This window comes from Carcharodon carcharias, chromosome 17 (genome assembly GCF_017639515.1).
Source record: "Carcharodon carcharias isolate sCarCar2 chromosome 17, sCarCar2.pri, whole genome shotgun sequence".
NCBI lineage: Eukaryota > Metazoa > Chordata > Chondrichthyes > Lamniformes > Lamnidae > Carcharodon > Carcharodon carcharias.
The window spans coordinates 17,070,420-17,097,860 of NC_054483.1; the positions used below are offsets into that span (position 1 = coordinate 17,070,420).

A 27,441-nucleotide genomic window follows, 5' to 3' on the forward strand; every position below is an offset into this window, starting at 1 on the left:
TTGTGGAAAGACTATTTATTGAAACAATTTTGTCAGATATTGTAGAAATGATGCATAATTGTATGTATAAAATAAATGTATGATGTATAAGAAAGACTTGCTTTTTTTAATAGGGCTTTTCACAACCACTGGACATCTCAAATTGCTTTACAATTCAGTGTATTCAATGCTGTAATGTAGTAGGAGATAAAACAATAAGGTGGATTCCCTCACCCAGAGGAAGAACGTTAAATATCTTCAAATTTTGCAAGTAATCTTCATAAGTTGACAAACTAGTTGTTTGCTAGATGCTAAAACTTACTTTTCCCCCAGTATGAGGGAAATGCAGTCTTAAGTTCACACTCTGCTTCTGGTCTTGCTGATGGCCAGACTGCTTCCTTATCTCCAAGCAGATCAGTGTGGTTGTGGGTTGAAAATACTGTTTTCTGCCAGAATTTACTTAAATTTACTGCACCTAAGTTACTGCACCGAATAATTCCCTGTTGGCACTTCTTTAGAAAAAATAGACCTGGATATAGCTGGATGTAGGCACATAGCGGGGACTGTAGTTATAGATCAGAGTTGCCTCCTCTTCCGCTAAGCTTTTGAAATGATGGAAGTTCTTCCGGGCTGTGAACAAACACAAAAAATAATCACTGACAAGGAGGCTGAGAGTGCAGCATATCAAAACTACAGACTGTCATCCTGGGAGCTGGTTCACATCAGAAACGGAAGCAATGGCACTTGGAACAAATGGCCGGCAGGATTACCACTCTCGCTGCAGGGACTGACAGCAACAATAACACATTCACTTGGCATTATCATCAGTTCTGTCATCTTGTGATCCATTCTCAGGAAGCACAGAGCTAGTACTTCCTCTCTCTCTCTGAACTCTGGCTTAAAAACACAAAGTAAATAGTGTCTTGAGGAGAGCAACTAACTCAAGAACATGTGTGGAAATCTTAGGAGGTGACTGTGGGTGCTGTATATTTGCACTCTAACATCTCAAACCCCAAATGATCTTCATGTCTGAGGCATGAAAGTGAGGGGCAGCAGGCTTTTTGACCACAGAACAATTAGAGTTGAGTATGATCCTATTTTCATCCAATGTCAACATCCAAGTACTTTCCAGCACAGTCAGTGGACAGCGATCAGGAGCAAAATGTTTGTTCACTTTCCCTCCTTAACCAAGGGGTGCTGCCTCAAAACTGCATCATCCCTACTCCTGACCTGATGAAGATTAGCTAATTAACACAGATGAGGAAGTAAATCTAGGGTCTTCCTGGTCCATATGGTAAACCTAAACACTATAGAACAAATAAGCTATTGCGAACATTGACAAAATTCAAGTGTCACTCAGTGAGATTAGTTATACAAATTTTCACCAAAGAATGCAGAATATAATGCAAGGCAGACTCCGCAATGAGTTGGAAGGGAGGATTCTCTGTCCAGGCCGAGGGACAGTAACAAAATGTTAATACTTTTCACGTCTACCTCAAAATGATCAGTCATTGCACAAAAGGTTACATCTTATTTTTCAAACATCATGACTTTACATGTATCACCCCCCAAAAAATTGTACCCATTGGCGGATGGGTCAAGAACCAGAGGACATAGATTTAAGGTGATTGGCAAAAGAATGAAAAGCAACATGAAGAAATTTTTTTTATGCCGCTTTCTTCTGAGCTGCAACCATTCCATAACCACAAAGAAGTACCTTCATTTACAAAAAAATCGGACAGGAAATAGGAGACTTTTACAGCATTCGGAGAGTGTGGGAAAGCTAAATTCCGCTGCCACTGAAAGCGATTGACTTCTGGATGCCACTGGACCCCATAGAAAGGATATAGGATGCCTGCAATGATTGACAAATGAAAGATCCTCATTAAGAATCTGTACAACTATACATGTATAACCAGACACATGGTGCTATTCATTTCCCCCATTCCATACATCTTTATTACAGATTGTTAATTGTTGGTGATGGGTCCGCTCAGATGTTACAAATGAAAAGTTATTTTAAAAATACAAGGAAAAAGTCTGTGATTTTCTGCAGGATTCTCTGACCCTGGGATGAGCCAGCAGTTCATAAGCAGTTGCTAATCTTCAGAGAAAAAAATCACTCTCAGGTTAACCTTAGGAAGTGCTGAAGAGGAGTTGGCCTCTGGTTGACTAGATTAAATAAAAGTCTTAAAGAGTAGGCCAATAACACACAGCTGCACTTGACTAACAGTTACATGGTGCATGTCCTTCATAAAACAGCATTTCATGAGACAATGTGAAGTCATATCATAAGAGTTGCTAAGAGCCAGTAGTTACTGAGCAAAATTCACAATACCTAATATAAAAGATTGTTGCCTTACAGCATCCTGCTTCATCTATCCTCTGCTGGTTCAATTATGTGTAGTGCAAGGGTGTCCTGTGCAGAAATATTATACAGGTCTTACAGTCACCCTCCTAATATTCTGTTTTTCTTAAACGTACCAGATCTATCCCAACCTGCTCTGAAACGTTACCTTCCATTTGTGAATGACGCTATACTGACATGTACATTGGCAATCCTCACATTGTATCATGGGAGCTTAGGGTGGAAGTGGTTGTGAAATATTGATCTCCATCAACATCCCTTCTATTTTTTTGGGTTGTGGTTTCAGTGTACAGCAGCTTTATATCTTTTTTCCACTGTCAAGGGGATGACTTGTGAGTGGTCTGTGTCGTAACTTCCGGACTGATGCATAGCCGCCAACGTGAACAGCTTAGAGGGAACATTGGTCTCCATTGCATAAAAATGAAGAAAGATAAATTAATATAATTTTTAACTGTTATAAATGGTAGAGGTATGGTACAATCCTTCCCCACTCCCACAATTTCTGCTGAAATTCTGTTAAGTTCCCACTTGTTAATACCACCAAGATGCATTGGATCTTGCACTAAGAACATATTGAGTGGGAGGCTGAACTCATCATTGAAGAATGGCTAGAATAACCAAGGCTGCCATCCCTGGCATCACTCTGATAGAATGGGCTGACCTGTTACTTGGAATCAACATAGGGCCTGCCACTGATCTCTGTGGCTAAAAATTCCTCCACGTGTTGAATTCATCCCGGTGACTAAATGACTTTACCGATGCCCATGGAAATATCTCTACCTTAAACCACTTTATATAGAAGTAAACAATCTTTCCTGGTTAAACCTGATCTGATCGATTACAATTCTGTCAGCTTTCCCTAGGCATACTAGTATTCTTTATTCTGGTGTTCATACTGCACTGATTTTTAATTATGACTTTCTGGGTTTTGTTTCAATGCAGATCACAACTGAGAATCCACAGTTACTGGGATGAAGAGGACCTCCAATACAATCTCAAAAAAAATGGGTAAATGCTCATCAAGCCACCTACTGAGAGAGTTGACATCAACAATGCTTTGCCACCTTCATTTGCTCTGCTGCTGATTGGAATCAGGGCTATGTAACCATCAGTCTTAAAGTTTGAACTTGGGAAGATTAAAACAAATTGTTATGGCACAGTGGATGGTAAATGCCGAGCTGCTCAAATCCCAGAGGGAAACTTGAAACAGCTGCCACAGCGGTTTTGCAATTTGTATTTTATTTTGAGATGCGTGCCTTGAATTCAGTAGTATTAAGTCCACCGAGTCTTAGAGGTTTTTTTACAAAACTAAATTAAACATTTATTAATAAAAGAAAAGATTTTAAGCCCATATCGGACTGCAAATTACCACAATACTAACTCCTAACTCCCCTAATTAATCTGGCTCCCAGTTACACTTCCATTAAGGTAGCAAATAAATTTCAATAGACCCAGGCAAAGCAACACAATACCCTGGACAGTGGTATTCAAAGTGAGTTTTGTTAGCTTCAGTTCCTGCACACAGCAACCTGATGCGCAGAGACTGGAGGCTTTTCACACTTGTGTTAGATCTTAGAATTCCTTCACCCTTACACATCACCTCATCTCCTTTATACATGTTTCTCCCTTTTTAATGCAAATTCCATTGTTCCACAATGTCCTTTGCAACTTTACTTTTCTTATAATGTAAATCTTTCATAGTACTCATATTATTGGGAAAAATAAACACACTACTTGGCTTAGCTTCTTTTGGCTAGGTGTAACATCTTACCATCTCTTTGAAATTCAAACTAACCTAATTTATCTAAAAATGCAAATTTTCTTTACACTTCACATTCTAAAACTTGAGCCATGTTTATGTATTTAGCATTTCAAACCTAGTTTTCCTTTTGATACCTCAAAAGCTCCAACCAGCTGTCTCCAATTCAATTAAATCCCCCACACACACACATACCCACCCACATAAAGAAACTAATCCAAACCCCACTATTAACCCACCTTAACAATAAATCACAATAATATTATGAAAATTATTATATTTTCATGACACAAGTATTCATTCAAAACTTCATAGCCAATCCAGAACACATCATTTTTTTTAATTCTTTCACGGGATGTGGACGACGCTGGCTGGGCCAGCATTTATTGTGCATCCCTAATTGCCCTTGAGAAGGTGATGGGTGCTGCCTTCTTGAACCGTTGCAGTCCATGTGTTGTAGGAACACCGTTAGTGCTGTAAAGAAGTGAATTCCAGGGTTTTGACCCCGTGACAGGGAAGGAATGGTTCCAAGTCAGGATAGTGTGTGGCTTGGAGGGGAACTTGGAGGCGGTGGTGTTCCCATGAATCTGCCTTGTCCTCCTAGGTCATAGAGGTTGCAGATTTGGAAGGTTCTATCCATTTGTGGGAATGGCCCCTAACTTTTGCACTGGAAAGATGAGCTGGAACTTGTTTCTTTGTGCCAAGAATCATGGCACTTGATTGGTTTTCAGTAAATTTAATACCCATGATCAGCCCTACTGCTGACTTTAGTGAAGGCACGCAATTCGGGAAGGTGGACAGGGAGGGGGGGCGCCAGCTAGTAACACAAATAATTTTACAGTTCTAGGTTACTGGGAATGAAAATGTAAAACTTGAAACTTCATGTTACCTTGACCCCAATCAATGATGTCACTCAGCAAAGTGACAACATTTTTAAATAAACACAAGAAACAAATGTTCCACAATTAGAGGCTAAGGACAATGATTTTTCTTAAAAAATGGCATAAAAGGAACAATCTTTGATGGTTACATTTTGCCAAACATTTGCAAAAGGCTATAAAAAGAGGATGTGAACGAATGTGTAAAGTTTAACTAAACCAAGTGACAAGAAATGTAACAAGTTGAAAGAACTGAAACATGATTCTAAAATGAGCTTGATATTTATACAGAGCAAGTTGAAAGAACTGAAACATGATTCTAAAACGAGCTTGATATTTATACAGAGCAATGAGAGGAAAACACATGACTTAACCACTAGCTAAACAGTGTCCTTGAGGATGCCTTATTTGGAGATGGCCTCTTCATCTGGAAATGGAGGTTAAACAAATGATAAAAAGTGCTCTTTTGTACACGATACAGCTCTTGCCACAGTTATATTAATTGTACAATAGCAGTCACACTGTTCAACCTACCTTCCATAGTAGATACAAACTCCACACCCTTTCTGTCATTATTGGTGGACAGGATTGAATAGAATTTACTCAGTTTCTCATCTTCCAGAAACGCCTGTCAAATAAAAGGACAATCAAATTACAATGTAAATAAAGGGAAGAAATTGCAGCGGTGGAGGGGCTTTATGTTCTTTCTAGATGGATAAATTTAAATGGGCTAAATGGTCTTCCTCACCACTAACTCAGAATTGGAAAAATAACCTGTTCTATCTAGTCATTCACTGACTGATGCAGGACATGTTTGCAATCTTCTATTTTCAACCTACACAGTTTTTTCCCCCTTCTGTCCTCAGTGATGCTGGGGTGCGTGAATAATACTTTTGTTCTACAAAATCTAACTCCCCTGTAAGTAAAGCAATGAGTTGTACACAAATACATATCATGGGCTGGTATAATTACATGTCCTGTCTCATTTCCGAATGCAAAAGAGCCTAAGAAATTGGAGCAGGAGAATGGCTAATCTTCAATCACAACTCCACTTTTTCGTATTATCTCCTTATTGCTCGGTTCCTTAAAAATCTGTAGATCTCACCTAGAACATGCTCACTGACTGATTTCAACAGCCCTCTAGAGTACACAGTCTTGAGCCCTCCACTATCAACATCCTAGGGGTTATCATTGACCAGAAGGTGAACTGGACTAGCCACATAAATAATGCTACAAGAGCAGGTCAGAGGCTAGGAATGCTGCGGCGAGTAACTCACCTCCTGACAAAGCCTGTCCACCATCTACAAGGCACAAGTCATGAGTGTGATGGAATAATCTCCATTTGCCTGGATGAATGCAGCTCCAACAACACTCAAGACGCTTGACACCATCCAGAACAAAGCAGCTCACTTGATTCGTCCACAAACATTCCCTCCCTCCACCACTGACGCACAGTGGCAACCATCTACAAGATGCACTTCAGGAACTCACCAAGCTTCCTTAGACAGCACCTTCCAAACCCACAGCCACTACCTTCTAGAAGGACAAGGGCAGCAGATATATGGGAACACCATCACCTGCAAGTTCCCCTCCATGCCACTCACCATCCTGACTTGGAAGTATATCACTGTTCCTTCACTGTCGCTGGGTCAAACTGCCTCCCTAATAGCACTGTGAGTGTACCTATACCACATGGATTGCAGGGGTTCAAGGAGGCAGCTCAGCACGGCTGAGCAAGCGACATCTACATCCTATGAATGAACTTAAAAAAATTCCAAGCTTCACAACCTTGAAAGTGAAGAAATGAACGAAGAGATTTAATGGTCGACTTCTTGTTCTCAGATTAAGCTACCTAGACTCTCCAGCTAGGGGAAACAGACTCTCGGCATCTGTTAATAGGATCCATGCCAGTTGGTGAAGTCAAAACTAAGACACAGAGCCTTTCCTTGCTGAGTTTACTGACTTTGTTCAGTGTCAACACTCATTACATACCCCAGTGTCCCAGCTATCCCTAATTAATTGTTGTGTTCAAATACCCATGATCTGTTTTTCTTAACAATGTAATTAATAAGGCATTGACAGATTCCCTTCTTTTCTTTAAATTACAAGTTTTGAAAACACAAGAACATTCTTTCAAACTAATCAAAAACAAACAAAGTTATATATTTTTCTTTCATTATCTATTAGAGAAAAATGAACCTTTATAACATTCTGGTTAAGCCACGATTAGAATAGTGTGTCCAGTTCTGGTCACCACACTTTAGTAAGGATGCAAAGGGCTTGAGATGGTGGAGACGAGATTTACCAGAATGTTTCCAGGGATGAGGGATTTTAGCTACACTGGAGGAGTTGGAGTTATTGTCTCTGGAGTAAAGGAGAGTGAGGGGACATTTGACAGACATATAAGTTTATGAAAGTTAAGGTAGACAAAGATAAGCTGTTCCCATTAGCTGATGGCACAATAACTAGGAGGCACAGATTTCAGGGTTTGGACAAGGCAGGTAGAGGAGATGTGAGGAGGAACTCTTTTGCGCACCTAGTGGTAATGACCTGGAGCTCTCTGACTTCAAGGGTTGTGGATGTGGCGATGATCAATAATTTCAAAACAAAACGGGATGGCCCCTTGCTGGAAATAAACTATGGGATAGAATAGGAGAATGTGACTGATTTGACTGCTCTATAGAAAGCTGGCTTGGACTCTATGGGCTAAATGACCTCTTCCTGTGCCATAATGACTCAATAGCTGTATGGTCGCACATTATATAATACAACCAACCATTAATAGATCCCATATACCCCTTTCTTTAAACAAAACTTATTTTCTTCTTTACCATAGATAAGTAATTACAAGCAATCAAAGAAAATATTGGTCTTCCATTTTCGCATTATAACACAAGGCGTCCCTCTTCCAGTACATCCAATATCTTAGAGCGAGCACCTATCTTTGTAAAAAAAAAAAGTCTGACAATTGGTGACTTGCATCCACCCAATTTATTTTGGAATCTCTCTTCTTCCTAACATTTCCTCTATGCTAGCAAGGTCAATCCTCAACCTTTTCTCAATGACACCCTTTGTCAAATGAATATTTTCCCAAAGAGAATGGTTATCCACCCTATCAAAATCCACTCTCACTCTTCTAAATGCAAGAGACTATCAGCTCTTTATGCTCAATCTCTCCTCATAGGCCAACCCTCTCATCCCTGGAATTAATCTAGTCAACCTTTATTGAACCTCATTCTCAGGCAATTTCACATCCTCTCTGCTGATTGCAATGCACACAATGACACACTGAACAACATGAAAAATACTACCTTCACAGAAATAGAAAAGCTATGGAAGTTCCCAGTGAGTGGTTCATTGCATAAAGCTTGGTACACATCTGGAGGAAATTTCTGAAACATTTTACTAGAGGCAGCAGCTGCAGGGGAGAGAGAGAAATGGAGTTAAAATTAAATTCAAATGATCAGAAATCAATCTCTCATGAGAGAGAATGTTTTGGTGAAAAGAAAATATTTTATTTGCTTGGTTTGAATAATAATAGACAAATAGACCCACATTTGCAACTTTTTAAATTGATAGCACTAACCCATTGGCCCTTTAAACAGAAGTCCAGATTGTCCAAAGAGACAAATTTGCTGATCTCAGCCACGAGTTGGCCTTGGGAAAGATCCCATGATATTCAAGCAAAGACTTACACTGATGGCTTCTTAGGAAAACAGAAGAGAAAGTCCAGCATTGCTGCCTTGAACTGTAGCTTAGACCCAGTCTGGCATCAATTTTCCCCGCAGTTTGTACCGGCAGAAAGTACTTGGTATTTACATCATCCCTGCAGAGGGGACTTCTTGAATCTCATTGGCATGACTCACATAAGCAACTTAGTGCAGAATGAACCAACATTTCTCTCACTCTATTTTAATGAACATTAGTACAACAGTAAGATAAAAGCAAAATACTGTGGATGCCGGAAACCTAGAACAAAAACAAAAATACCTGGAAAAACTCAGCAAGTCTGACAGCAGCTGTGGAGGGATACAGTTGACGTGGTCTTTTCATTGAGAACTGTCGGCGTGACATCAGCAGTCTCGATTTCTCTGCTCTTCTCAGCCATTCTAACCTGTCTCTTTCTGAAATTGCCGCACTCCGTTCTCTCAGGTCCAACCCTGACTTTGTCATCAAAGATGCTGACAAGGGTGGTGCTATTGTTGTCTGGCGCACTGACCTGTACTCACAGAGGCTGAGCGTCAACTAGCCGACACTTCCTCCTATCTCCCTCTTGACCATGACCCCACCACTGAACATCAAGCCATTGTTTCCAAGATTGTCACTGACCTCATCTCCTCTGGAGATCTTCCCTCCACAGCTTCCAACCTCACAATCTCCCAACCTCAGACGGCCTGCTTCTACCTCCTACCCAAATTCCACAAACAGGACTGTCCCGGCAGACAGATCATATCAGCCTGTTCCTGCCCCATGGAACTCATTTCTTGCTATCTTGACTCCATTCTCTCTCCCCTTGTCCAGTCTCTGCCCACCTATATCCGCGATTCCTCTCATGCCCTACATCATATCAACAATTTCCAGTTCCCTGGCCCCAACTGCCTCCACTTCACCATGGATGTCCAATCCCTCGACACCTCCATCCCCCACCAGGATGGTCTGAGGGCTCTCCGCTTCTTCCTCGAACAGAGGCCCGAACAATCCCCATCCACCACCACTCTCCTCCGTCTAGCTGAACATGTTCTCTTGCTGAACAATTTCTCCTTAAACTCGTCTCACTTCCTCCAAATAAAAGGTGTGGCTATGGGTACCCACATGGGCTCCAGTTATGGCTGTCTCTTTATGGGGTATATGGAACATTCCTTGTTCCAGTCCTACTCAGGACCCCTCCCACAAGTCTTCCTCCAGAACATCGATGTCTGCTTAGGTGCCACTACATACTCTCGTCTGGATCTGGAAAAATTTATTAATTTTGTTTCCAATTTCCACCCCTCCATCATTTTCACGTGGTCCATCACTGACACTTCCCTTCCCTTCCTTGACCTCTCAGTCTCAATTTCTGGTGATAGACTGTTCAATATTCATTACAAGCCTACTGACTCCCACAGCTACCTCGACTACAGCTCCTCACACCCCGCTTCCTGTAAGGACTCCATCCCATTCTCTCAGTTCCTTCACCTCCGTCACATCTGTTCTGATGATGCCACTTTCCAAGGCAGTTCCTCTGACATGTCTTCCTACTTCCTTAACCGAGGTTTTCCACCCACAGTGGTTGACAGGGCCCTCAACCGTGTCCGGCCCATCTCCCGTGCATCTGCCCTCACACCTTCCTCTCACTCCCAGAACCCCGATAGGGTCCCCCTTGTCCTCACTTATCACCCCACCAGCCTCCACATTCAAAGGATCATCCTCCGCCATTTCCGCCAACTCCAGCATGATGCCACTACCAAACACATCTTCCCTTCACCCCTCCTGGCGGCTTTGCGCATGGATCATTCCCTCTGGGACACCCTGGTCCACTCCTCCATCTCCCCCTACACCTCAACCCCCTCCCATGGCACCTTCCCATGCAACCGCAGAAGGTGCAACACCTGCCCCTTTAATTCCCCCCTCCTCACCGTTCAAGGACTCAAATACTCCTTTCAAGTGAAGCAGCACTTAACTTGCACTTCCCTCAATTTAGTCTACTGCATTTGCTGCTCCCAATGGGGTCTCCTCTACATTGGAGAGACCAAACACAGACTGGGTGACCACTTTATGGAACACCTTCGGTCTGTCCGCAAGCAAGACCCAGACCTCCCTGTCGCTTGCTATTTCAACACACCACCCTGCTCTCATACACACATGTCCATCCTTGGCCTGCTGCAATGTTCCGTGAAGCTCATCGCAAACTGGAGGAACAGCACCTCATCTTCCAACTAGGCACTCTACAGCCTTCCGGACTTAATACTGAGTTCAACAATTTCAGATCATGAACTCTCTCCTCCATCCCTGCCCCCTTTCCGACCCTCCTTTGCCCAATAATTTATAATTATTATTTTTTTACAACTATTTTTTTCTCTTCCCTCCTATTTTAAAATTTATTTCGATCTATTGTTTCATCTCCACCTTTTAGTCCATTTCGATCCCTTCCCCCCACCCCACCTGCACTCAGGCCATCTATTAGCTTGCTTCCCTTAATGTCCCCAATAGCACATCTTTTAGATAATATCACCACCGTTAACACCCCTTTGTCCTTTTGTCTATGACATCTTTGGCAGTCTCTTCTTGGCCTTCACCTATCACTGGCCCCCTATCGAGTCTCCTGTCCCACCCCCTTCGACTAGCTTATATTTCATCTTATTTCTATATGTCTTAGTTCTGATGAAGGGTCATACGGACTCAAAACATCAACTGTATCCCTCTCCGCAGATGCTGTTAGACCTGCTGAGTTTTTTCAGGTACTTTTGTTTTTATTACTATGACAGTGTTTGTACTTATGTGATACCTTATCACATAGAAATATCTCAAAGCACATCGCATCGTGAAATCATTTTCAGAATTCATTGACCATTGTTATGCAGCTAAATGCTGCCACTTAGCGCCAGCAATAACCCACCAACAGGAATGAGATAACTTGCTATTTCATGACACAAGTTGAAGAGGGAATGTTTTTGTTCTACAGATAGTGTATTTAACATCCTGGTGGGCAGGACTCATTCACCTCTCATCTGAAAGATGGCACCTCTCACAATACAACACTTCCGCTTAATTATAAACACAAGTCAACTGAGATAATACACTCAAATGATAATCATCCGCCCTATGAGTCTTACCAACTGACCCAAGCTGATGCAGACTTATTCTAACCATACAACTTGCTTCGCATGTACACAAGACATAAAACTGTGCTGTACCAGTGTTGTACATCTGATATAAACCTGCTTAAATTTGTAATGCAACACATTACTACCAAATCCTCTTTACGTTGTAATCCCCAAGTCATAATACTCTGTCACAAAGTACTCCTACCATTAGTCAGATTTAGTGCGAGAGCAATGTTTTCCGAGTCAGTATTTGTGAGCAGGTTCTTCCCAGCAGTAAGCACAGACAGTAACTGAAGTCCCAGACAGGTTCCCCATATTGGAAAATAATCACCAGCATCAAATGCCTGCAGTAATAACATAGAAACAGCATGAAACAAAGTATAAAAAACATGATCATCCACACCTGTTATCTCCAAACTTGGCTATTCAAACACGTTGCTTGTGGCCTGCCATGTTCAACTTCTGTAAACTGGAGGTCATCTACTGCTCATGTCCTAACTTGCACCAAGTCCTGTTCATCCATCGTCCGTGTGCTCGCTTAGTTATACTGGCTCCCAGATAAACAAAGCCATTTGAAAATTTTCATCCCTTTTTACCAAATTCCAACTGCCTCGCCCCTCCCTATCTTTGTAATCTCCTCCAGCCTGTTGCATATTTCAGATCATCTGCATTTTGGAATATAAACTTTAATTCCTAAAAAAAAATTTAACTGTGAAAAATGGGATAAGTGCAGTTAAAGCAAGCTTGGAACCTATTCCATTTAAAAGGTTGGGGCCATGTTGCCTTAAGATGTTAACAGATGGAAAGGCAAGGTAATTACAATTCCGGCTTTAGAGATTGCCAGGAAAATCTCAGGAAATGGCAGTTCAAAAGGTGACCCATGTTTGTTTAATAAAGTCAGAACAGAAGAGATAAAACAGCAGATGGGCTTACTTAGCTAAAGAGCTGGAGACATGATGTTTACAATGCTTGCAAGAGAGATGTTTTAATTTAGGGAGTTAGCAGTTAAATTAATTTAAAAGCATTCAGTAAACCCTGAAAGGTTGTAAAACCCATTTCCTTCAACAAATCAAAGCATAAATTGTAAATTAGGATAATTAACTTAAAGGTTGGTTTGAGGACAGCCTGAAGCAGGCTTAGGAAGTTTCTTTGGTTTCAGTTTATCTGGGTGGTTGCTGAGAGAGTTAGTTGAAACTTGGACCTGATGCAGTTTGTAGCTCACTGAGAGAAGTTAGCCCAAGTAAATGACAGTTAGATAAACCTGCAATGTAAGCAGAGAAAAGAAATAATGTCATCATTAACTGTGTGGAATGCAGTTAAGGCTTAACCTCAGTTTGAACCTTTTGAGGAAACAGAAGCTGGAAGAGTGCCTAGTTTGAAGCTAGTGGAAGAATCTGCAGTGGGCCTCACAGTGTCTTATTGCGAAATAATCAGCTGAGTTAGCTTGGAAATACTGAAAAGTAACCAGGACAGAGGCCCGAGGCATCCGCAGTCAAGAAATGGTAAATGAAAGTTTTACCTCTGAGAATAGCTGGAGCTGAAGAGAATTCTCCAGAAGACTTATGGTGGGGGAAGGGTGTGGGGGAGGTTCCGTACAGAAGTAAATAACTGTAAGATTGATGTGTCTTCTAAGAAAATTCTCCAGAAGAAGTAAGGCTTAAAGATGAAAGCACACATCAGTAGTGAAAACCATACCATTGAATTAATAGTGTTTGTTTTGTTTACTTCTTTTATATTCAAGAAAGCTTGTTTTTGTTACAAAAAAGTGAGGTCTTGTGGCGTAGTTTTGGTTAAAACAAGATGTTCGGATTTATTTTTAAATGTTAACGGTCCCTAACCAGAATGTGACAGGCACCACAACACTTCACACCACCCCCCCCCCCAACCGAGATATCTGCACTGTTCCAATTCTGGCCTCTTGAGCGTCTCAGTTTTAACTGCTCCATCATTGGTGGCCACGCTGCTTCAGCCCCAAGCTCTGAATTGGCTCCCTGAATCTCTCAGCTTTCTACCTCCCTTTCCTCCTTTAAGAAACTCCTTAAAATCTACCTCTGCCCTAATATTTCTTTATGTGGCTTGCTGACATTACTTTGTTCTATAATGCCCCTGTGAAGCACCTGAGATGTTTTTATTATGTTAACAACACCATATAAGTATAAGTTGTTGCTGTTGTTCTGATGACAGCATCGGGCTGCAATGATAACAACTTCTGTTCCAGGAAAGAAAATTGCCAGATTAACATAAAGCGACTTGTTGCATCTTGCCACACCAAACCAAATCAATTCCTGTGACAAGCTTCTCATGCTAGACTTTATTAGCAACATCCAGGGGAAGAGTATGGGGGAAGAGGGGAGAAACATGATATAATTTAACATGCAGAAGGGTTGGGGTGGCAGACAAGTCTTGTTTATTTGGTGAAGGGGAAATTCAGTACAAGGACATGTTGTTCAGACCTACCTTCAATGCAAGCTCATAAAATTTCTTTGCAGCCTTGGCAAAAGCTGATGTCTTCAAATCAGATGATCCACCAGGGAATATAATACTGGGAAAGGAAAGGGAGATGGGTGGTGGAACATGTTGTGCAGCATTTTCCTTTTTCCTTCCTCCCAATAGCCCCTTTACAGGGGTTATAATTTCTTTGATGTGTTAGAGGGTGGCAGTTCTTACTCCTCAAAATATTAGGAGTCATAACATTAATTGTATGTATTCACAAAATTATTCATATAATGAAGTGCCAGCTGTGGCTTGTCTGATGGAATGCTTCTTGTCTCTGGAGTCAGAAGCTTGTGGGTTCAAGATCCACTTCAGAGACATGAGCACATATTCCAGGCCGACACCCCAGTGCAGAGCTGAGGGAGTAATGCATTGATGAGACATTAAACCAAAGTCCCATCTCTCCGCATAAAAGATCCCAAGGCTCTACTTTGAAGAAAAGCAGGTGTCTCCAAGTGTCCTGCCCAATATTTATCCCACAATCAATATTGGAAGAATCCAAAACCAGGGGCCATAAAAACAAAACAGTTGCTAATAAATCCAGTGGGGAAATAAGGAGAAATATATTTACAGAGAGAGTCATTAGAATGTGGACTTGCTACCACATGCAGTGGTTCACTGCCTTATATCTTTGACCCTTTCAGAAAAGAACTAGTTGAGTGCATGAGAGAAAAGGGAAGAGAAAGATATCCTGAATAGCTAAAGTGCAATGTTCGGAATGGAAGGAGATTTGCATGAAGCAGCACCAGCTTCTTGGGTCAATTGGCCTATTTCTGTGCTGCATATTCTTTGTAATTCTAAGTCTTAACAGTGACTATTAGAGTATCTCTGTTTGTAGGAGCTGGATCATGCCCTCATTCTGTGACTAACAAAGTTCCGTAAGCAATCAAGAGTAGGAACATGAGCTGATTTTTCTTTCTCTAACCTTGGCCGCTGATGCCACATGAAGCACCCTAATGCTGAGGGTGATCAGCAAAGAATTTCTGTTCTGTGTATTCAATGATCTTACTACAATGATGTGTATCCATTCAATGGAGGGAACAACATAGAAAATAGGCTCAGGGTTTTAATGGACTACATTCTTGTACCAACACAGCAGGAATAATTGTTAATGTCAAAACGTGGACTAAGATTCCAATAGGCTTTGATGATGGTTTAGGTATTAACTCATTCACATAGCGGCAGGTTCTCTCTGCACTTGAAATCCGGCAGCTAGAGTCTGACAGCCTCACCACTTACAAGGGGGTTAAATTGTTATTTACTTACCCATTGATTGAATAGAAAATCTTTTCATATTCGTCATTTGTCAGATTCAACCTGTGTCCAAAAGAAAAGAAAATATATTTCAGATTAAAGTTTTTAAAGCTGGCACAGCAAAGACATCTGATGTACTTCACATCTTTTCCTTTATTACAACGACAGCAGCCTATGTCTTTGGCTTCCTGTAGTAAAAATCTCCAAAATTTTACAATTACTAGATTGTTTTTCTTTTTCCTCCAACAACTTTATCTCCTTTATGAAGCCATGAGCTCTTGCTGGCATATAGTTTCACAGGTACACATGGAGTTACAGTAGAACAGTGCTAGTTCCTGGATTAGTAATCCAGAGGCCAAACAAATGACCTGGAGACACATGTTCTAATTCCACCATGGCAACTGAGAAATTTAAATTCAATTAACTTTATAAATCTAGAATCAGTGTCAGGAATAGTGATCATGAAACTACAGGATTGTCTTAAAAACCCGTATGGTCCTTTAGGGAAGATCTATATGTGACTCCAGGGCTACAACAACGTGGTTGACTGTTAACTACTTCTGAAACAGCCTAACAAGCCATTCTGTTGTACTCAAAAAGGTGGCTCTCAAGCATCTTCTCAAGGGCAATTTGGGATGGTCAACAAATACTAGCCTCACTTGCAATACCCACATCCTGTGAATGAATTCAGAAAAATGTTAGGCAGCCTTCAATACATTGTCCTCGTGGTTTTTGAGAAAAGAATGAAAGCAAGCTAATTAATTGCACTTACATCTTGCCATTCACAATCTCAAGGCTCCCTAAAATGCTCCACGACTAATGAAATACTTGTTAAACTGTAGTCATTGCTATAACACAAGGAATGCTGACTGATTTCCACCGAGTTGGTTTAAGGGCACTGTGGTAGCCTTACTATTGATTAAGAAAAGATGTATATGTAAGCAAAATAATGTCATCTTCAGTTCTACCACACTCACATATTGAAAATTACATTGACCATAGTGTGCCAAAGAAAACTGATATGTTCCTGTGGGTGAGTCCGAGCCAACCAGAGCGTCACTGGTCTGTGGCTCAACCAATTCTATCCCGTTTGCTTATTATAGCTGCCGCTAGAGCTATGAATGAATTGAAGGAATACCTGACTGGTACCACTCTGCAGCCAGCCGACTCCAGATACTTGACATAGGGTGCAGCAATGTACGTCTTCCCATACCGAAGAAGACCTGCATCAAATGTTTCCTGGGCCAATATCCCTGTGGGGGACAAAACATAGATCACATTTAAGGGAGAATAAACGTAGCAGTGCACTGGGATGCAGGGTTGTTCATTTTATTTTTCAGATTTTCCCTTTTTACCTCAAAGATTCAAATACTTCATGTTACAGTTGTATAGGCAGCATCCTACCCAAAATAGATTCGAGTAAAAGAAATTCCCCACACTGAAAAAAATTATTATTCAGAGAGCATAAGATCAGAAGGAATAGGAGCTGGAGTAGACCATATGGGTCCTCGACAAAAACAGAATTACCTGGAAAAACTCAGCAGGTCTGGCAGCATCGGCGGAGAAGAAAAGAGTTGACGTTTCGAGTCCTCTTGACCCTTCAACAGAACAGGGTCCTCGAGCCTGCTCTGTCGTTTAATACATTCACAGCTGATCTTCTGCCTTACCTCCACTTTCCTGCCTGCTCCCCATTATTCCTTGATTACCTGAGTGATCAAAACTCTGTCTATCTCATGCCTAAATATATTCAGCAATGAAGAATGCACAAACCTCTGAAGTCGAGAATTACAAAGATTCAGTCCTCCTTGAGTGAAGAACTTTCTCATCTCAGTCCTAAATGATCGATACCTTATCCCGAGCCTGTGCCACCCATGTTTTAGATTTCCCAGCCAGCAGAAACAAACTACCCTGTCAAGCTCCTTCAGAATCTTGTCTGTTTCAATGAGATCACCTCTCAGTCTTCTAAACTCCAGAGAATATCGGCCCAATTTACTCAGCCTTTCATCATAGGACAAATCTCTCAGCCCAGTGACCCGCTGGTGTACCGTCTCCAATGCAAGTATATCCTTCCTTAAATGTGGAGAGAAAAACTGCACAGTACTCCAGGAGGATATAGAAAGGCTGGTAGGATGGGCAGATAGGTAGCAGATCTACCACAGTGTTCAAAATTGTTAACTAATGAACTAAGAATAGGGAAAGGAAATGCAAGATTTGAAATAGAGCAGCAGTGTGCACGTCATTAAAAGGTGGCAGCACTTTCCAGTTCAATGCCTCCTTAGGTTTTGGATTTCTCCTCAGTTTCCCAACCCCTACGTTTCTTATCTTCAAGTTTTAATGTTATGTTGCTCACGCCCATGTTAAAATCATACATTTTATAAATCTAGAAAAACATGGCTCCAGCCTAACAAGCTCCCTGTTTCCAACTTACTTAACACTTGTTAAAAAGCCTACATCTCTGGCATTTAATGTGTTGAACACGACTTGTCCTTGACAAATCCAACAACAAATTGAAGTTAAAGTCGACGGCTTCACCGCAGTCTGACAATACAGCAACATGGGTGAAGAGGTATCAACTCTGCATGTATGAAAGCTGACCCTATGTCTGCAGATAGGATCACCAAAGCACAGTACGTAGATGAAGAGAAGGGGGCCAAGGATGGACCCTCAGGGAACTCCAGAGCTGAGAATACAAGGGTGGGAAGATAAACCATTGTCAGAAATACTCTGGCTCAGATTCCTTATGCACAGTGCTATCAGGGAAGGACAGTACCAATGAAAAACAGGAAGTGGAGGAGGATGAAGAAACCAGGGGTGCTGAGGCCGACTAAAGCACATCAACTGTTTTGAGATCAGTAATTAGAGTTGTGAAGGCTGGATGCTTCGTTGTCCTATGGCCCGTGTCTTTGACGGTTTGGGAAGGCGATCTGTTGCATTGCCCTGTCACTCTCATTTTTCTATCCCATTAAGCAGCCAACCAAAATTTGAGGGCTTCTGCGCCGATGGGCACAGCAGATTAACTGTATCACAAACACGAAAAAGGGAATTAAGGGCCGTTTTGTTGAGAACATCTTTTGGTTTAATTGGACCATTAATGTTTTCAGCGATACTTCCTCCTGAGTGAAGGGGCAGCTAAAGAGCTGATTTTTGCTGTCTTGTTGACACATTAAATTCAGCTAAGATGGTCCACGGCAATGAGTTTGCTCCGGCTGCCGAGATGTTCAGGAGGGAAAATGCGGCTGACTGCCTCTTTCAGGGCACTTGGGTTGAGAATTGCGGGGGGGGGGGGGGTGAAAGAGATCTGTATCACAAGGAGAGAAGAGGAAGTTCGCCGCCGAAAAAAAAATTATATAAGTCGAGGGACGCTGACAGGGCAAGACTCACCGATAATGGGTCTCTGGTTGATTTTCAGAGTGTGAAGCCTGGGGAAAGAGCTGCAGCCGAACAGGAGCAGCACCAACAACAGCACAGTCTGAGCCATGATGATGTTACTGACTGGGCGGGAGATTTCCAGCCGGGGGGGTGGGGGGGTAAATGTGAAACCCGGAAGACGGCGGCCACTCACATTCCACTGCGGACTACCGGTGTAAGGAGGGAGACCCCAGCTGCGCTGCCTGGCCCTCGCTGTTGGTGCTGGGGGAGGTTAAGCCGGCATCCCTGAGCTGCTTGGGGAGCCAACCTGGCCTGGCGAGTGGCGTCACAGGGGAAGGTATTGTCCTGCCTCAGCGGTATGAGCACAGGGAGAGGAGGCGCTTCCTAGACATGGCAGCCTAAACTAAGCAGCGCCGCCAGTGCAGCGAGGCCCCAGCACCATGTGAAGAGGGCTAAGGGGCCAGAAGTGAACAGGTAAGGGCTGAGGGGGTGGCTTCCACCAGGAGTGCGGCTTCCTCAGCTTCAATACAGAGCCCCATGCAACTGCGTCGGACCAAACTGAGGATGTTCCCCTTTCCCAGAATTATCCCAGCTCTTCCTTGCAGAGAGGGAAGCCTGAAACTTTACTTTTACTTTCTTCCCCAGAGGCATCCTGTGCTCGCATTCCAGACACAACACCCATTGAACAACTGCTGGACCTCCCCTCCCGCAACCCAATACTGCACCAAAGGGAACCTGGGGGCGGGGGGGGTAAGTTGGTTGGTTGGTTGTGGTGGGTGGGGGGGGTTCCACCCCTTCCACCCTCAGCATAACTCCTGAACTGCGATTTATACGTCCCCAATTTCCTTATAGTCTAGGAGACGAAGCAGCACTTTTCATTGTGTATTCATTCCAGGGTGTATTCATTCCAGTGTTGTCCATTCAACTGGGAATCCAGATGTAACTCATCATTTCTGATTAGTACACTTTATTTTAAAAAACGAATAATGGACACGATCCTAGGGCATGCAATCGCCATTCTTATTAGTATAGCATTTCTACTTTAATCTGTATTAGTAAAATGGTCAGAGACAAAGCAGAGCACAAGTAGTTTTTGCTTGTGAATGCTTCTTTCAAGGTTACTGATGTGCCTGTACCTGTATCCCTGATTATAAGTCAGGATTTTTTTCTCAAATTGCAATGCATGTGGCTAAAATGATGTTGCTATAGCCCACACTTGAGACTAGTTAAGAATTTCTATTGGACAATAGTCGTGTTTTCTCCCTACCCTGGAGGACAATGCATTTTTTTATTTAGTTTTGCTGAGAATATAATCAAGGAACATAAAAGGTTATGATGTTGGCAGAATTTCCCACTCATGTCATTTCAGTCTCTCCAGGAGTTGACTTTTCCTCAACTTTTTGAGGAGTGAGCTACTTGCTCCTCATGCCATGCTTCTTTGTAATTTTTATATCTATTTTCAAGACTAGATTAAGTAGGCCTCCCTTACTCAGTGGCTGTTTCTCCAAAGTTTCTTAAAACAAAATATTCATGTCCATTCTTTTTAGAATACTGACTTTGGAAGAGCTTATTCTACATTTTACACCATCTTTTTTGTGACAGCAGAATGACTACGAGTCTTGTAATGGGCTTCACGTCCAGCTGAGTACAAAGAAACAGCTGATCAGAGATGCTGTCATTAAAATGTAAAAGTGCTGTTGAATGCTGCTCCCGTGTTTGGGAATACCTAACTTCTGGTAATATCTCTCTCACTTTGCTCGCAAAGGCATGAAAGTCTAAGTGGTGATGAAACTGGTATAGAATATAAATGGTTAAGTTTTTCAAAGCAAAGTTTTGGAAATGTGGCAGACAAATATGTGCCTAAAGTCAAAAGAAGGAAGTATGGTTTTAAAGACAAGTCATGGTGGCTGACTGGTCAGGTCACAGACAAATACAATGTAAAATAAAAGTTTATATGGATCAAAGTCACCGAAAACCAAACCAAACAAAACAGATTAGGGGACAGTTAGAGAAAACTAAGTCCTTTATTAGATCAGCTCATGGGAAAGAGGATGGTAGTCAATTGTGAAAATAATGGAAAAGCTTTTGTCAGTTACGTCAAGAGTCAGAAAACTATTTGGGGCCATTGAAAAATATTTCAGGACAGGTTCGTAAGGATTCGTTGGGCATGGCGGACATACGAAATGAGGAAATTGCATTGGTCTTCACTCTTTAAGATAAAGCTTGACTGACAGCATTCAATAATAAAATGTAATATTAACATAGATGAACATATTATTTTAGATAGAATTCGAAACTCTGAACATATATAGGGCAGCACATCCAGATGATATCCACCTGAGGTTTCTTGGGAAGATTGGAAGCCTCTTCCAGGATGTTCAATAGGTCGGAGCCTGGGACTGTTTCCTTTGACTGGAAGGAGATTCATTTAGTCCCAAGATTTAAAACAATAAGCTGGTTCCAGCTAACTATTGGCCCACTAGTTTTATGTCAGCAATAGGGAAGATGCTGGAGAGAATCAACATATGATTATTTGGATAGAGAGGGAAGCATTAGGGACACCTGACACAGCTTCAAAAATGGAAGGTCCTATTTTATAAAGTCAGTTATATATTTTGACAAATCACCAAGGAAATAGATGAGGCAAGCCTAGCAGATATTAACTGCCTAGATTTCCAAAAACATTTTGACACACAGGACATATTACAAGATGAAAGCCTTGGGGATGAGTGTCAATTTACTGCACTGGATTGAGAACTGGCTGAAAGTCATAGGAAGAAATTGGTTGTACATGAATTTGTATCTGCCTGGAGTCCAGGCTTTGGTGCTGTTCCATGGAATTGTGTTGGGACAGCAATTCACCATTATTCATGATCCAGATCTAGGTGTTGAGGAGACGATCTGTAAATTTGATAGTAAAGTATGAGCAGGAGTTAGTCCTACTAAGGTAGATCTGGATGTGCTAGATTGAGCGAGTGATTGGTAAATAATGTTTACCTTTGAAAGGTACAGTTTTGCATGTGGGCTGGGTGAACGATGAACATGCATATATACCCTTCAGGGAAAAGTACAGAAGCTGGTGAAGAAGTCGAGCGGCTGTTCTAGTGCATAGATCTCTAAAGGTTCATGACCAACACTGATGTGACAGTGAGATGGTAGCATGTGTTTTACAGAAGATTTGACTAACATATGCCATAGAGGGGGTCCATCTGGCCAATCATGCTTGTGCAGCTCTTGAGTAGAGCTGTCCAATTAATCCCACTCTCCTGCTTTTTCCCCATAGTTATGTAACTGTTTTCCCCTTCAAGTATTTATCACCTTTGAAAGTTGCTATTGAATCTGCTCTCACCATTTCCCAGGTGGTACATTCATGATCACCATTACTGGTGCAAAAAAAAGTTTCCTCAGGTTGCCTCTGATTCTTTTGCCAGTCGCCTTGAATCTGTACCTGCTGGTTACTGACCCTTTTGCTATTGAAAAGTTATTTACTCTATCAAAGCCAATTATGATCTTGAACATCTTTATCGAATCACTTCTTCATCTTCTCTGCTACAAGGAGAACAATTCCAGCTTCTCTTGTGGCTGCACACAAGTCTCCGATGCCTGGTACTATTCTGGAAAATCTCATCTGCACCCTCTCCAAGCCCTTGACACCCTTCCTAAAGTTTGGTGTCCAGAACTGAGCAAAATCTTTCAGCTGAGGCCTAACCAGTATAAAGTCAATGAAATCAAAGATCCCACACGCTTTTAAACCTTGCTTTTCAACTTGTTCTGCCATTTTAAGAGATTTGTGTACAGGTACCCTCAGGTCACACTGTTCCTGCATCCCTTTTAAAATTATATATATTGCCTCCCTCACGCTCCCTACCAAAATGTATCAACACAATTCTCTGTACTAAGAGGTGATTTTTACCGAGGTTTATAATATGATGAAGAGAATACATTGTGTTTGTATACACAGCTTATTTCAACTAAATAAGTTAGGGAGGACAAGGAGTTATAATATGAAGTAACATAAAGCCAGAACTCTGATCGACATTTAGGCAACTCTTCTCCTAGAGAACAGCGAGAGCTAATTCTCTTTCTGGCTAGGGCGGAGTTCATCTCATACAAAAGGTAGGCCCTGTGTAAAATTAATCAGGGTAAGAGTGCTCTTCTAGATTAGTTGTGATTGTCTATAGGCAGAGAGTTGTCAGAAATGAATGGAGGAATTTTGCACATTCTCCATAATTAGCCTTAGTTTTTGTTTTTATTCTACATTTGGCAAGAGTTTATATGGCTTTTGGGTGGGGAGCATATATATTATGAGAACTCATTGCAGTTGTTTGGGACAGGCTGGATGGACCGTAGTTCATATGTCTGACTAATGATCCTTCTTGTCTGGTCCCGTACCACCACACACCCCACCACCCCACACACACACACACCCCCCACCCCCCACCCACAACACCTTCCTACCTCCCTCCCCATCTCCACTGCAGTCTATCTTGTTTATATTTTATTTATAGTTCGCTGGTCAGGTCTCTTCCCTTTCCTGCCTTGTTCCTAGCTATCCTGCCTTGTACTAGCTTCCTCCTCCCGACATCCTCAGGGTTTTAAAATCAAGATTCATGTAGTGTTTCTACTCTAACTCATTTGTTCTCAAGAATTAACAATTGTGGAGCTCCTTACTGTGTTTCCTTCCTCATGTAAATTACAGGTGTTTTAAGTGTAAGTTTGGCATTACCTCATCGCGAGTTGTGACCTTTTCTACTCTTTACAATAGAGGTGCCCTGCACTTCAATTATTAGATTCCTCAATCACAGTCCAGAGCAAACTGGCCAAAATATTATAATATAAACCAAACCTGTACAAATGGGATTCTTCCTGTGTTTCCTAGAAGAGAGAGTATTTGCATACTTGGTGTTGTGATATAGTTATACTTTTGCAGTCCCTGACCTCTTAGGAATGATTTTCCTACATTTGCCATTCCAGTGCAGATCAGGAAATTGTTTGTGCCAGCTATGATTTTTCAGCAATTCATTTTTTAATTTGTGTTCTACTATTTCTAACTATGTATGGCTGGTGGGCGAGGCCCTCAACTTGTGGTGCAAGTGACGCCATCAATGCCCAGGGTTCAATAATTGCTGCCCACTCATCTAATCCTATGAGACAGCTTGAGGCTGTATAGGACAGGAAAGGAAGCCGTGTGTATGACAAAACAGTGAAGGAGGATGAATTATTGAAACACTTGCAATGTCTCTCAGTAGGGGCTCAGACTCGGAAAGATGTACTAATGCTGTTCCCCCTGTGAATTACACATCTTCTGAACATCTGTTCTCTGCTTATTGTTTATAGGATGCCAGCAGTAATAGGGCTTTTCAGCGTGTGCCTCCTGGTGATCACGGGAAGTTTGTACCATCCCCGCCTCCTGAGTGATGAAGTTGAGAGTGAAGAGGTCCAGTCAAGGATGAAGGAGCAGGAGGACAAGTATAAGCTGGAGATGGAACGGCTCCAGAAAGAAGTGGATGAGAAGAATAATCCTGAGCAGGAAATGAAAGTCAAAACATTTGCAAAAGCAGAAAACTCAACACAGATAGATTGGAACACCTGGAATATTCTCCTGATGGTCACAATTCTGTTCTTGGAACTGTGGAGACAGGACACGTGGCCACATACACCACAGGACTCTCACAGTGAGGAAGAGGAGGAAGGGGAGAAGGAAAACGAATTTCCTCAAAGAATTTATAGCAACATTTTGAATATTCCTGACAAATCTGTACTGGATCAATTTTATAATACATGTATTCAGAATGTAAGTCAAGAGCCAATGCAGACGTGTGAATTTGTAGAAAGTTTTGTGGACAACCTCTTGGAAGCCTGTAGGAATATTTGCCAATGGGATTCTGAGCTGATCCTTGAAGACTGTGTAGGCATTGGTAGTCAGTTTGAGAAATGGGGCTGTAAGACGCCCTCAGTGTATGATATTTTGGTTCCAATTTTTCTTCAAGATGGATATTCCTTTAAACCAGAGATCTGCTGTTGTGATCTCCCACCTGATAAGCAAAGTTACGGCCGGATTGTTATGGTAACACCAGGCAGTGCTGACTTGGGCTGCCTATGTAAAAGTACTGAACTTGAAGGAGATGTTCTTTGTCTTATTCACAGTAAAAGGTTTGAAGCTGATGTTCGTGCCAATTGCCTGGCTTCCATCGTGTGTTCTGAGTGGTATTTGGACTACAAGAAAGTACTGAAATGGTTCCGGGTTGCACTAGCAAAATCCTGGAACAAAGTTTGTCATAAGTATGATTTTGATCTTTCCTTCCACAATATTACTGGTTGCTGTGGTTTAAAAGTCCAGTATCAGTCGGGACGAAACATCTACATTAAAGCCTTCCCTGCTGTGAGGCTGAAGGATTCAGACGTCTATCTCGTATCCAGCTTTCCTGATTACACCAAGAATACAGTGCCGTCCACCACCTACTGGCACATATCCTGTGCTGTCTGCGAGTACAGATTTCTGAAAATCATGGCAAAAAGCGTTCCCAAAAACAGTTGTCACCTCAAGTGCCTTCAAATATTGACCTTTCTAACTGAAAAGCTCCATAGCTCTCCAGACCAGCGGAACATTCTTGGGTCCTACTTTTTTAAGACTGTCCTTATGCATCTGTTGTTAAGTCAGCCATATTCAAACTGGCATGAGTGTCACCTGGAACATAGGCTCAGAGACATTTTGAAGTATCTTGGAAAATGCTTGGATGAGAAACGGCTTTACCGATTTATGATTGGAAATCAGACTTTTCCAAAGCAAATGGGAATTCCAGAAATGCTTCTGTACGCAGAGCCCATAAACCTCTTCCGGTCCTTTGTAACACAGCGTGACTCTTACGGTCAGGCACTTATGGAATATCAGAAAATATTAAGAGACATGGGTCCTTTAATGATGGAATGCATTAAAGATAGTACAGTCAGCTGACTGAAAACAGAGCAGTTGCTCCTAGGTTGGGAGCAGAATTATTTAACAGATATGTAATATTTACAGTTTCATTAATAGTACATTTTAGATGTGTTTTTACATGCTATTTGTTTCTCTTCTTTAATACATGGTCATATTTTTGATGCTATTTTATTGTCACACATTTTCCTCACGGAAACATGGGTTTGTGTTTCTTGATAGATTGAGTCTTCACTTTCACCTTCTGCCCTCACAATGCATTCAGAATACCTATTTGAACATCTTGAAGTTGCAAAGCTGTTAAAAGTCGCTGTACACTGAGGATTTCCACAATTGCTCAGATGTCCGCTTGTGAGTCACCCTCCCGGTTCAAAATGTAATGGTGGACACCTGAACTGACCTCATTGTTCCAAATGGGATGAGCAGGCAGTGAGCAGTCCAGTCATTCCTAAATAATTTGCCAAGGGGTAAATCTAGTCAGTCCCAGTTATTTTGTTGCAGTGCCTTGGTGCAAAGGTGGATATTGCCAAAATTTAAACCAAACCAAGCTGAGCAAAAATAACAATCCAGACTTACTCACTGCCATGCAGAGATACTGATGCAGTGATTAAGAGTTCATCAGGAATGTACTGTTTTTAAGAAAAAGGCTGATCCTCCCACGATTAAATAGATCAAGTCCTTTGGGATGCTGGGTTGTCATTCTCATAATTTATACACAAGTCATGAAACATCACTGCAAAGATTTGAACTAGAAACTGATCTTTATATTCCCAATGGGGAAGACTTAAGGAAGCTGCTGATATTTGTAGAGCTTGACTTTTTTCTCACTGGATTTCTACATTTCTGCTGGTATTTCTAAATCACAGGGATAGGGTGCAATCTGTAATAACAGTGACATGTGGGCAAGAACACAGTGAGGATTTTAAAATGTGCTCTTCAACTGGATGTTTTTCCCTTCTTGAGGATCCAGTGGATGTGCATCCTGTTGGATGCTGGTGAGTTGAGCTCTTGGAGATGCACTGCTACTCATTTGTAGGAATGGAGGTGGGCAGGCCTAAACTTGAAACCTAAGACCACCCAGGGATAGAACAATTCTCCATATTTCAGGCATATTTCCTATATTCTATATTTCCCAACCTCTCATTCCTGAACAAATTTTAAAAAGTTGTACTGTTCACCACTGATCCCTCTTACCTCCAGCCTGCTGTCATCTTTCTTCTCCCCATTTTGTTTACATAATCAGTCGACACTCCTTCTGAATGTGCTTTTGTTCTAACTACAACACCCTATTCCTTGTTTCCTCACCACATTGAAATGAAAATTCATCCCAATCTGTCAGGCTAACTCGGAATTTTCTAAAATCTTAAAAAACTGGATTTCTTTTCACTTTTCTATTCTTTTTACAATTTAACAATTTTGGAAATAAATTCATTACCATTTTTGTTACTCTTTTCAACTTGATACTTTGTGTTAGTGGCCTTGGGCATTCATCCATGGTCATTTTTAAAACATGCAGTGTTTGAGTGTAATATGTATAATAGGGTGTTTTCTATTCTATTGTACATTCTTGTTTTACAATGAATAAACATATATTTTCAAACAGA

General features: G+C 41.6%; 2 protein-coding genes across 6 annotated transcripts; one reads left to right on the top strand and one right to left on the bottom strand.

The window, feature by feature from the left end:
• Positions 1-19,071, bottom strand: LOC121289755 (gamma-glutamyl hydrolase). 3 transcript variants are annotated; one of them, XM_041209476.1, is made up of 9 exons: positions 18,916-19,071; positions 16,673-16,787; positions 15,547-15,597; positions 14,245-14,329; positions 11,993-12,131; positions 8,296-8,402; positions 5,519-5,612; positions 1,697-1,834; positions 1-609 (listed from the first exon to the last, which is right to left on the bottom strand). In XM_041209476.1, the coding sequence occupies exons 1-9, from the start codon at positions 19,010-19,012 to the stop codon at positions 494-496; spliced, it is 942 nt and encodes a 313-aa protein (XP_041065410.1). In that variant the 5' UTR covers positions 19,013-19,071; the 3' UTR covers positions 1-493. The 3 variants fall into 3 exon arrangements, with proteins under 3 accessions (XP_041065410.1, XP_041065412.1, XP_041065411.1); XM_041209477.1 differs by having other exon boundaries at positions 438-609; positions 1,740-1,834; XM_041209478.1 differs by lacking the exon at positions 1,697-1,834.
• Positions 19,072-27,441, top strand: LOC121289754 (inositol 1,4,5-trisphosphate receptor-interacting protein-like). Of its 3 annotated transcripts, none has more exons than XM_041209472.1 (2): positions 19,072-19,377; positions 24,241-27,441. In XM_041209472.1, the coding sequence occupies exon 2, from the start codon at positions 24,242-24,244 to the stop codon at positions 25,856-25,858; it is 1,617 nt and encodes a 538-aa protein (XP_041065406.1). In that variant the 5' UTR covers positions 19,072-19,377; position 24,241; the 3' UTR covers positions 25,859-27,441. The 3 variants fall into 3 exon arrangements, with proteins under 3 accessions (XP_041065406.1, XP_041065407.1, XP_041065408.1); XM_041209473.1 differs by having other exon boundaries at positions 19,072-19,240; XM_041209474.1 differs by lacking the exon at positions 19,072-19,377 and adding an exon at positions 19,571-19,653.